This window comes from Lissotriton vulgaris, unplaced genomic scaffold (genome assembly GCF_964263255.1).
Source record: "Lissotriton vulgaris unplaced genomic scaffold, aLisVul1.2 SCAFFOLD_2047, whole genome shotgun sequence".
NCBI lineage: Eukaryota > Metazoa > Chordata > Amphibia > Caudata > Salamandridae > Lissotriton > Lissotriton vulgaris.
Genome location: NW_028247943.1, coordinates 266,896 through 279,342, shown reverse-complemented (window position 1 = coordinate 279,342; position 12,447 = coordinate 266,896). Strand labels below are relative to the sequence as shown.

The 12,447-nt window shown below is 41.5% G+C and overlaps 1 protein-coding gene across 1 annotated transcript in view; it reads left to right on the top strand.

Annotated features, from left to right (window-relative positions):
* Nucleotides 1-12,447, top strand: part of CACNA2D2 (calcium voltage-gated channel auxiliary subunit alpha2delta 2) — a gene marked incomplete at its 5' end in the record, with an annotated part of 448,456 nt that overhangs the window by 178,510 nt on the left and 257,499 nt on the right. Inside the window, one exon of the mRNA XM_086949852.1 lies at nt 2,925-2,945. Coding sequence (XP_086805978.1) covers nt 2,925-2,945 — 21 coding nt within the window. The remainder of the gene's footprint in view (nt 1-2,924; nt 2,946-12,447) is intronic.

Sequence of the window (12,447 nt, the reverse complement as noted above, 5' to 3'; positions counted from 1 at the left end):
CAGTCACTGCTGTAGGTTCTGATGTTGGCCAGTCTTCCATCACTGCTTGCACCAGAGGGATTTGAGAAGCTTGCAGTGCTTTTGTGTGCTTTTGTTTTCTATTCCCTTTCAAATTTCTATTCAGCCATGATTATTTTTGATTTATTGATCCATTTATATTTAAACAGATCTGTCATTTCTGTGAGAGCCAACCTCTCTTCTCTCGTCAAATACATTTCAAACCTTTCTATTTCTCTTTCCGGCACCCCTCTTACTTTCTCTTGACCCCATCCTCTCATTTGATATTCCTTTACTCCACTTGCACATTCTTTAAAATCTCGGTCAGTCTATTTCTATGTCCTATCTTTATCTCATCCCTCCTTTCAGTCCTTCCTTTCCCTTCTTTCATAAAGTCATTCTTTCTTCCCTTGACCCTTCCTTTCTTACTCCTTTCCTTTCTTCTTCTGTCTTGTGCTTCTATTTTTCGTCCCTTCCTTGTATTTTCCCTTGCTCCCTTTTCTTCATAATTTCTTTCTTCTTTCCTTACTCTCTTGCAGCCTTTCTTCCTACCTTTCTACCTTCATCCCTTCTTTCTTTACACTTATTATTCCATCCATCTGTCTCACCCTCTCCTTTCTTTCTCTGCTTTATTCTTTTCATCCTGCTGTCTTCCTCCTTCATCCTTTCCATCCTGCTTGAATATTTCATCAATGTCCTCCTGTCTGCCCTCCTTCTTTCCTACCTTCCCCTCTTTCTTTCTTCCTTCTTTCCTTCTATTTAGTCTTCTTTCCTTCACCCTTCCTTTCTTGCCCTTTCTCCTTCAATTACTCGCTTCCATTCTTCTGGCCTTCATGGTGTTTTTACTTACTCCCTTTTATCCATAATTTCTTTCTTATTTTCTTCTTTCCCTACTATCTTCCAACCTTTCTTCCTTCATCCCTTCTTTTTTCCACACTTTGTTCCTCCATTCATCTTGCTCTTCTTCCTTTCTCTCCTTCATTCTTTTCATCCAAGCTTCATTCTTCATACCTTCATTCCTTCTTGTATTTCTTCTTCACTGTCCTCATTTTGGCCTCTTTCTTTTCATAACTTCCCTTCCCTTCTGGTTCCTATTCTCTATTCTCATATCCCTTCTTCCACTCCTTCCCTTTGTTCAGTTCCTTCTTTCCCTCCTTTCTTTCTTTTCTCTTTCCTTCTGTTTTCTGTCCTTCTTCCATTCCCCTGCCTCCTGTCCTTCCTTTCTGTCCTTCCTTCTTTCCTTCTTTATAGCATTGATTTCTTCCTTCCCTCTGTTCCTTTGCTGCTTTCACTTCCTTCTACCTTTGGTTCGCTTTCATTTTTTTTTCCTTCTGTGCCTTATTTCCTTTAGTTCTCTTTTCCATTTCTTTTAGTTTTGTCTTTAACTTCATTATCTTCTGTCTCTCCTTTTTGACATTGTTTTGGTCTTTTCTCTCCACCTTTCTCCCTTCCTACTTCCCTCTTTTCTGAACCATATCCACTCTCATTATCCATGTGCCTCACTGCTCTCACTTCTAGTATTCACTTTATGTTTTCCACTTATCCTGTGCACATCTATCTGCCTCTTTTTTCCATAGCCCCTATCATACCAGATCCACTCTGTTTCCCTCCCCTATGGACTTCTCTCACTCCTTTCTCTCTTCCAGTTTCATTCTCACCACGGTTCTGTGTATTTACTTTTATATATGTGCTTTTCTTCTGTCTCAGTCTTCTTGTTGTCACTCATTTTGGTTGGCGTTCTTCTTCCTTCTCTATGTTTCAGTTCCTCATATTCCATGCTGCATTAATCATTTACCCCTTTTCTGCCTTATTTTGTTTCTATTCATGTGCTACAAACTGTTTTGTTCTCTCCTCATTTACAATGGTCATAAACCTTACTCTCTTAGTTCTCGCTTGCAACTCTTGCTTCATCACTCTGTTGCTTCCTTTCTGTCTACATTTCGTCCTGTTCAGACATTTTGTCCTTTCGTCCTTGCACCCTCTCAACTCCTAACCATATTATTTGCTTAGCTTGTTGTCCAACTACCATCCCTCTTCACAATGTCATTATTCTCATAATACGCCACTTCTCCTTTTCTTACCATCCTCTCTTAATGCAATCTTTACATCTCTTTGGGTAATTACTATTTTATGCAACACTCATATCCTATTGCACAATGTTCCCTTCCTGATCATCATCCTACCCTCTCGCTTCACTATGCTCACCACTCTCTGTTGGGTCCTACTCCTTTTCCTTCACTAATATATCACTCAAAGGCTTCACTCCATCGAATTCTCCTTATCCCATTGTTCTCTCTCCTCCTTCTTCTTTACCATTTTCCATCTTTCCTACTATTAGCTTACCTTCCCAATCCACCTTGACTTCCCTTCTATTTCTTTCTATCACTTCACTTCCTGTGACCTGCTTTATTCTGTTCTTTCTTTCTCTTTTTCTTACTCTTAGTCTTCACTTCATTTCTTTCCTCTATCATGCTTCTGCCATCTTCTAAACTTTTATCTAGACTCCTCACAGTATGGCTCTGGATCTTTTTGTGTGTCGAGATCATTCAGCATTTGCCCTTTTTTCTCATTCATGAAGTAATTCTTGATCATTATTTTCTGTTGTTAAACGGACAAGCCGTTAATGTGTCATGTGGACCCAGCCGCGGATCGCCCCTCCCCTACCGCGTGGGCCATGTCCCATTTCTGTGGTGTTTTCTGCAGTTGGCTTTGCTTTCTTTTCATGTCGTTCTTTGCTGGAGATTATTTTGATTTCTTTTTAGTATGATTATGAGACACAATATTTTTATTCAAACGGCGATTGAATAAAATATTGTTTGTAACCCCCTCCTCCTTTCCACCCGCCCCCCTCTTTTTTTCTGTTTCTTTTTTCTTTTTCCGTTCTTTTTTTGTTTTCTTGCTCTCTCTTCTGTCGTGGACTCACACAGCACCAAACAAGAAATTCAAGGGCAAGTATGACCAGTATAAGACCACTTAGCCTTCACGTATCCAACCCTCCTGTTCGGTACACTCCCTCCTCCGCCTTCCTTCAAACCTCCCACCCCTCACCGTTTGCTTACCCTTCTCCCGCCTGCTTGCCCATTTTCCTGCCCGTTTGCCAGCTGAAACCACCACCGCCTTCACAAATTCCTTGTGCCTTCCTTCTGTCTGCACTCCTGTCCTTAACCTTTTCTCTCTTTTCCATTTTTGTTTAGAAAAAATCCCTTTTGTTGCATTCCTGATATTCGTTCAGTTGTTACACTTCCTCGTCTACTTCCTCCACTTCCTAACCCTTCTTCTTTATATGTTGCTCTGAAACCCACCTTCAGCTGTTTCCAAGAGAAAAATCTACCGTACAAGTGAACATGTCTTTTTGTTGAATAAGGTTTTGTCACTGGTTTAATCTCCCTGTTTTTTCAGCCTCCCTCTCCATCTGTTTTCCCTCTCTCGTGTTCGCTCAGCGATTTTTCTCCTCCTTTGCCTTTCCCCTTTCCCACCTTCTTACCCTCACCTGTCTTGTTTAGGACAACTCAAATTGTGAAGGACAGGGCTGATGAAAGATCAGAAGACTGATGAAGGTTGAATGATTGTGAGGTTGACTGATTTATAAGTGTTGGGGTGAGAGATGGTGATGGCTTCCAAATCCTTCCTTTGACTTTTGGAGTATTGTTTTGATGTGTTTGTGTGTATCTGATGAGCGCAGAAATGACCAGGCGCCTCAGTGTCTGGACCATGCTAACTTCCATAAAAAGGTAGGTGGCCAAACTCACATCAAAGAAGAGAGCTTGTCTAACATAAAAAAATGAGCCAGGAGGTAATCTCTAGTTAACATATTCGAAGGAGTTAGAGCAAAATAGAAGGTGTCAAAAAGGACATGCTTACCAGAAAAGTGAAATGTATTGATTTCCAATACGGGATCTTTTTGAGTTCGAAGTTTTAGTAAAGGTTTATAAATTGTTCTAATGCAGCAGGGTATATCTTCTGCTTACTTATAATAACATATGAAACGTACAAGCATTAATATCACCAGCAGTGCTAAAAAAAACAATTCTGACATGTTAGTCTAATGATAGTGCACATTTTGAAATAGCATCAAAAATTAGTAAAGAGAGCAGTAACACAGAGTTACAATAGGAAAAAAAACCCAGATGACCATCCATCAGAATATCACAAATGGAAAACGCTCAACTATTTATCACTGTTTTTATCAGAGATGCTAACCTTAATATGTGTGTTGCAGTGAACTAAGGTTTCACGGTTGATAAGCAGACATTCGAAATTAGCTGGCCAAGTGAGAAAGATTTCTGTTGACTGTAGCCTTGTTTTTTGTGCATATCCAGATAGGTCACCCCAAATCTTCAGTGCTCCGAATCTTCCTTACGCAGCACATTACATAACTTTGAGGTGACTCTACCTAAATAACACAGGCTCTCATTTGCCTGTTTCCATGCATACAAACATACCTCTTTATCCTGTGCCTTTTTTCACCATGAGATGGACAATGAGATCCATGGAATAAAGGGCAACCCCCCTACCGCCCCCCTCCCTAGCCCCAGCATCTCTAACTGTATTACTTCTGTATGGAACTGAGCACGGGACACAACGTCCAATGAGAGAAGAGCTGGGCATGAAATAATGAGAATAAGGATGAGGACTGTATAGAACGTTTGTGACAAAGAACTGCTAATCATTTCTAGTTTGGGTCCTTAAGTTTTTCTTGGAGGACATATGAAACTGGCAAGCTCTTCAGCCAAATCCCTCCTCTGGTCAAAGCACAAAAAGACAAGCCACACAATTTAAGTCAATGATAACGTTTATGTTTTCATGCACACAACAAATACTAAGTTCAGCAATAAGAGTCAGGCAGACGTGATTCTTACATTTGTCGATAAAGTCACAGAAACTACACTGTAAATTGTTATTAGACCATAGTCACAGAAACTACACTGTAAATTGTTATTAGACCATAGTCACAGAAACTGCACTGTAAATTATTGGTAGACCATAGTCACAGAAACTGCACTGTAAATTGTTGGTAGACCATAGTCACAGAAACTAAACTGTAAATTGTAGGTAGACCATAGTCACAGAAACTAAACTGTAAATTGTTGGTAGACAATAGTACTTTGACAATGGAGTAGAGTCACCTTAGCCATCTTGAACCCATCTTGAAAGTCTCTGGCTTTTCCAGCATACCTCACAAAGTCCTGGAATTTAGTTATTTTACTTTACCCCCCAAACATTTATGAATTTTCTCAAAGAAGATCAACTACCAGAAAGTGTTACTCAGCACAGTAGCAACATTTTGTGACATCCAGTGTACTGGCTAATAAGTCCCATAAAGCCCCAATCATATTCACATTTGTGCACAATTTACTATTTTTGTTTCATTTGTTTAAAGCTATATCATGCAGTGGATCCATGTAGGAACGTGTAATTACATTACATTTTTCAATGAGACAGTCTTTTTTTATTTGGACCACAGGGTATTCATATGTTTCTAGAGAAACTTAAATGGTCCTCTGACAACTCCTGGCTGCACTACCGGCATGGGCTCCAAGTAAATTATTTGTTTTGCTTTTCGGATTAGGGGAAAACCATGTGATATCTAGTTTATGCTGGACCCTCAATTGTATTAATGTATGTTATTTATGACATAACAAGACACTACACATGGTCTCATTCCATAATTAAGAATGATGCACCATTGAGCTTTCACTTGAAACCTGTCACTGTCATAGTGGTGAATTGCTGCAGCATGGTTCTTAGACACTTGTTCATCAGTGTGTCTATTTCAATGTGACAGGATGCAGCAATAGGGCAGACAGTACTAGGAAAGCTATTTGCTATTTGTCCAACTTCCCACCCATGCCCATAGAGGGGGATTACTAATTTGCTGTCTACAAACAGAATCGTTTTATGCTGCAAAAGAAACAATAGTTGTTTTAAAGCTTAAAGTGGTTGGTTGCTATTTTTGATGTTTAAAATACTGCGATCATTCCCTCATACGTTATATCAGAAACATAATAATAATAATAATAATAATAATAATAATAATAATAATAATACGTAATACAAAATTCATCATGAATATGTCCTCTTAGATGTTGAGCATTGAAAACATCATCATCAAATATTAAATCCCTACTGTGGTTGACACCACACAATTCTAAAATATAATTGAACAATGCACCATGTTGTTAACCACCAGATGACAGGATTATACACAATAAACGCTAGCAATAGCAACATTAATTTAATGCCTTGGCTCTTAAAGTACAAAATATTTCAATTCAGCAATGTGCCACCTTGAACTGCAGCTTACCTCTCTAAAAAGCTTAAGCGAAGCCTTCCTTGCATTAGTCCTAATGGGGCCAAATGTTGTATTTTTAACTGGTCTGGCAAGAACAATAGGATCTTCTACCAGACAATGAAGTCAATTGCATGTCTGACAGTCTTCAATAAGTGGTCCCCGGCATGCAAACCTCTAAGCGTAGCATCGCTGCACCAGCTCAGCCTAGATGGATCATTTGCAGCAGCTAGCAGAAGCACGCCTGGAATCCAAGAGCAGTTGTCTGAAAGCGCAGTCCCCAAAACACAACAGAAGATGGAAAATGTCAACAAGGACACTGGTGTTAGGTATTGTCCTAAGGCTCTGTCACTTATCCACAAAGTTTATAACAAACGTGGGTGTCTAAAGCCCGGACACTCAATAAAAGAATGGGGACTGAAATAATACACCATTCACAAACCTCTTGTGTCTAGAAGCCTACCCATTTACATCTTCATAATTCGAAGCTGCAAGAATACAATGTGCCTGGAAGCCTGCCTGCTCTGTCTGGCCAGGGAAACCCATCTTGGCAAGTGAGTAGAATCTGGGTATTTTTCACATACTTGATGTGTTGAGGTTCTGTGGTGGTTCACCCAATCTATTTAAAGTTTTGAAATGCAGTCATATAGCTGTATTTTCTAGTGATTGCCATGAGGTCATAATTTTTTTGATTTCTTCCATTTTAAATATACACTTTAACATGAGTAAGTGTTGAAAGATCTCAAATTGGCTTTTTTCCTGAAGACATCATGGTGACTATGACATCTTAGAATCCTGTATTGATTTCTGCCCATATCTGTGATATCTGATAGAGACGTCTACCTGCAGTATCATTACCTTAGAATTCTCCCCAGGCACTAGACTAAATCCGGACGATATTTCTGCAGTACCCCAATGCAAAGGTAGAGGGCATTGTGAGACATCGTCCACATATGCGACATCACCATGAGTCCATATAAGCCCCCCCCCCCAAGCGCTGATGTCAGTTTCTTTTTTTTCTGCGCCTACAAAGTGAATTCGCAGAGGCAGTTATCTCAGACATTTTCGGCCTAGTTTGAAATTTTCATAGTTGAAACAGTGTGCTTTTCTGTTCAAACCTTTTGGGTCTTGTGGGCAGCAAATGTCCACGGACCCTCACTCCATTTGTTTGTGGTTCTTGGGAGAGCACCATCACTCCTTTTGTGTACTTTGATTGAAGGGGCTGTGTGAACATTGGAAGAAGTTCCTGTTGTAGCGTCTTTCAAATTCACTGCACGGCCAATTGTGGGCCCAGTCCAGGATCCCTTCATGGATGCCTCTCTCCATCGTCGTCCCATGGTAAGTCTCGATGCACCCAGGCAAAGTCACGGTATCCCCAGACTTCACCGCTCAGAGATTTCACCTTTCACGCATCCTCCTGCTTGCCGGTTGAGGGCACCCTGTGCCTCTCTATCTAACCTGGTGCCGGGGCTACTCTGACCCAGATGTCAGCATATTTTCCTGTCTGCATGCCAACTTTGGGTCATCACCTTCCCCTGTAGTTCCTTCAGGCCCTAGGGAGGTGGGTGGTGCCTCAACTGGGTCCCTGCCAGCAGGTTCACCCTCGGCTTCAGTTTGGCCCTCTGGTTTGATGGTTGACTTTATCTCAGTGCCGGTGCACAGCCCTTTTGGGTTCCCACCTTCGGCACTTGTATCCAATCAGCCGACTCCGATGACGTCAGCAGAGCTGATCAACACTGTGCCACTTTCCCTTTTCCAACTTTGAGGCGTCGCCAACTCGGCGATGGTCAACGATGGGTCCGGAGGAAATGTTCCACACCTTTCTTCCGCCTTCTATTAAGTCCTCCAATGTTTTTCCTTATGAGGAACACTATTAGGAGATCATGTGGACAAGTCAGGGTTTCTGCACCCCATATCTGATGCTGCTCAGCCTCCTGTGGAGGATAGCTGGCTAACTGAAGTAGATGAAGCTAGTGGATTCGAGTCTTCTCTAGCCTCAGACCTTCTTTCCCCTCCTGGTTATGCTACAGTGTCATGCTCCTCTTTAGCTGATATGCTAAGGGGAGCTGCTCTGGCTTTGTATTTAACTCTTCTTTCTGTAGAAAAACCTACTGAACCCCTAATTGGCGTTCCCCATTAGGATCAAACAGGGGTTGAGCTGATGCTTCCCTATAGTGATGCCCTATATGACATTTTGTTGGAAGCTGGGCTAAACACAATACAGGGGCTCCGGTAAATTGATCTATATATCACAGACACCATCTGGCCTATGGTAATCTGGCCTGCCACCTCTGACACCGTACTCCTCATAGTTTGATGTGACATGCTGCTTTACCCTAGTATGATATGGACTTTCTTCCTCATGTTCCTTCAAACAGAGATTCTAGGGGACAGTCCGCTTGTGGCAGGCATATCTTCGCTTCCACTAGGTCTGCTCTGCATTGCATTAATGCATCTTGTATTCTTGGACACTTTTCCCATACATTGTGGGTTCCTTGACACATCTGTTACCAACGCTTCCAGACGATACCCGGGGTGAGCTTACCCAGTTGATACAAGATGGGCAACAGGTGACTAAAATAATAATTAGATGTGGGATGGATACCACTGATTCGGTAGGTCGGCCATGGCTTCTTCAGTGGTGCTACGTCATCATGCCTGGCTACACACCTCCATTTTTTAGGATGCATTTTCGCAACAGTCGGAGTAGAACGGAAATTTAGCTCCATTCTAAATCCCTAAATACACCCATTTCCGTTTGTATGGGGGATGCTGGTTCTTTATTTCTTTCTCGATTGAGCATTCCATGGCAGTGTCCATGGTTGTCTATCCCACCTACTGGTGACATCCTGTGTGGTATCTTGCTTCCTGCAAGTATTATTGTTATCCTTCTTACACTGTCAAAGACAGGAGATGGTTCTGCACTTCTTATCAGAGCCACTTGTGGTCTAGAATTTATGAGCTCCGACCCGCATCCTAACTGCTGTAACTTTTTACCCCAGCAATCCACGTTGATGGATAACATTTAGAATCCCTTACCTTACCTTTCACTTTTCTCTCTTCAGGGGCATTTATTTGTAGGTTATTCAATGAGATCCCTTTCTCGTGCATCTCTTGTTTTTCCTTGATCTATACTGGGAGGACCCTTTCTGCTACCCTTCTTCTGTAATTCTGTTTTTCCAAAGGCTCTACATTTTCAACGGAGCAGTAGGACACGTGCCACAGTCTTTACTCTGTTGTCCACATTACTGGTGTGGCCCTTAATTTCCCACTAGGACATTCTTTTCTCTCTGTGTCCTTCATTTCCTTAGCAGCCTTCTTGCTCTTCTTCAGCAGGGTGCACTTTTAATAGATTACTCTGGTGCACATGTTTCGTTTGTTTCTTGTGATTTTCACAAGGGTGTTTTAAAAAAAAAGTGTGTTTTCTTCCTTAGCCCTGCTTATCGTCTTGTTTGTGGTTTCATCCACATTTTTTTTATCTTTGTGGTAGTACTTAAGTGCTGACTTTTTTCTACCACCATTCTAGCTGTCCTTGCACTGATTTTTCCTGTCAGGATATCTGTCATACTCAATTATTGCCTACAGGCAAGTCTTTTTCTCTTATGGCCACAAACTCCTCGTTTTTCAGAGTTCATAGATTGTTATGTGTTGCATTAATCCATGCCCCTCAACCATGGATCTATTCTGAGGTTCTTTTCTAGTGTCTCTCAGAATACTAATGCCTCTAATGCATTCGCTATTGTCTCTGGCCCTCCAAGCCCCAGCTACCCATGGGTTTGGTTCCTGGGCCATTTTCTCCTTTCACAGGCCTGGGCAAAGTTCGCAGAGTTTTGCTACGCAAAACTACACGAAGTTCTGTGAGTGGCGGAGTGCCGAGCGAACTGCAGTTTGTGCTGGTATTCCTGCCTCTCGGGTAGAAATTCTACCCAATCGGCAGCTCGTGCTCGCAAAATTATTGTTCGCAATCACGAGCGGGGAAAAACTCCATTGCACATCTCAAAGTGGAGTTTTCTGCACTCTGCGAACTCCAAGGAGTGTGAAGTGCAGAAAACTCTGCAAATGGAGCGAAGTTTACCGCCCAGGCCTAGTTTTGCAGAGTACGTTTGAGTGACATAATGGCTTTCTAAGTCAAGGCCCTATAGCTGAGTGGCATTGGCTGTTGCCTTTGGGTTTCCAAGTCACATCCAACCATGGGTCAGATGCCACCTTGGGATTGTATTTCTATTGAATAATGTCTATGGACACGTTTCTGTTCTCTACTATGGGTAACTCTATTCCCATGCCTTTCACCATCTTTATGGCTTTGGTTGCCTGTGGTTCTTTCCACAGTTCTTAGGGTGAAGTGTATACTCCTGCTCACCTAACTTCCTAAGAGCGTCTAGTCTCGTTTCTCTTATTTTAGACAAGCTAGATCTATTTAGTTTTTTTTTTCGTATGATCACTTTGCAGACCCTCCTCCGGAGATGGTATTGCTTGGGTATCTATATCTGTGGGTAGACACTTCTATCAGATGAACAAATTACTTACCTTCAGTAACGCCTTATCTGGTAGAAACGTAGTCTAGCTGCAGATTTCCTTACCAGCCCACCCGTCTTCCCTGTTCTGTGAATTGTTTCCATCTTACCTGAGAGATTCTTTTATGGTGTTCACATACCATGCTTTTCGGCTTTGTAATGGTTAATTCAAAGAGATATCTATTTTTTAAGTTTCTATGATGGCTCTGCGATTCTGGCGCGGTAAATAGTCACAGAAGAAACTCACATCAGTGCGTCGGGGAGGGGCTTATATGGACTCCGGGGATGTCGCATACATGGACGGCGTCAGTACAGAGTCACACAATGCCCTCTACTGCTGCTCTAGGGTATGGCTGGAAAACATTCCCAGATCCAGTCTGGCGTCTGCGGACAATTCTAAGGTAAGGAATCCGCGCCTAGACTATGTCTGTACAAGATACGGCGTTACAGAAGGTAAGTAACTTGTGCATCCTGTCCCTATAGTTTGTCATCATTGTGATGGATGGAAGGGGTAATTTCTCATCTAAAGTCAAAATTGGCATAATCGTAGCTTTTCTGTTTAGTGAATTATGTGGCTTATAGTGGGAGGACACGATCTTCACACAAGGGTATAGAGCCACTCCGGTACGAAGTATGTGTCAGAACATTGCAACAGTATGCTCTTTAAAAAATGTGAGTCCCTTAGGTTACAGCCAAAGCTTGATATCTCCTGCTAAGGCACCATTCTCCCACCAATTGTATTAAAATCCCAGGCTTCTTTTAATATTTGCTGACCGCATCTTTGAAATTAAACTACCCTGACTATTTTTTAATTTTGTGTAGGTATGAAGCAAGCGTCTATTCCTTGATTGTCCGCAACCAATTCTATTAAATCCTACATTGATCCACATAAGGAAACATTTAATGATTTTTGACAAAATATAAGCAGCTTCACAATACCTACACTGCCTTATTAGCGTTTTCACAATTTCCGCTCTTAATTGCTCTGTAGTATTTCCAAAGACACTTGCATTTTAAGTTTTGCAGCAGACAGATCCCAAATCTAGCACATCTTTAATGTTAATTTGTGACACAGTTTTTGTTTCCAAGACCAAATTTTGCATCATTTTGACATTACATTATTGTGATTCCTCGCCCCGCACTAGTGTTGCATGGATTTAGTGATGCTGCTAAGTCAACATACTTGGGTTTTAGGCAAAAGTAACACATTAATAAATCCTCCACATGTAGTCTAACATGCCAGCACATGTTCAGATTACATTTCAGTTCTTATATCCTGATTGAAGTGGAGTCTTCAAAAATAGCTATATTAATGTGTTCTGCTTCATATTTCTCTTTTATATTACACTTTCCTGTGAGATTAGTTAATCACTGGTGTTATTGAAGTATTTAAAGGGTGCTGTTGTTGTTGATGGTTACAGGTAAGGTGCTACTGATAACTCCCATGGCTTTGATGTGACTGAGACATCTGACGCTAGTGAGTGCAGGGAGCGCTGAGGGACCATGATGATCAAATGATCAGTTTGATTGAAGGGTAGCCACTCAGTGCAGCAAAGCTTGGTTATTAAGTTGTTGCCACGTTCCACCTACTCAAATGCTATCTTCTATAAGAGTACTGCCTCATTGCCAATTTATGGCCACTTCAAT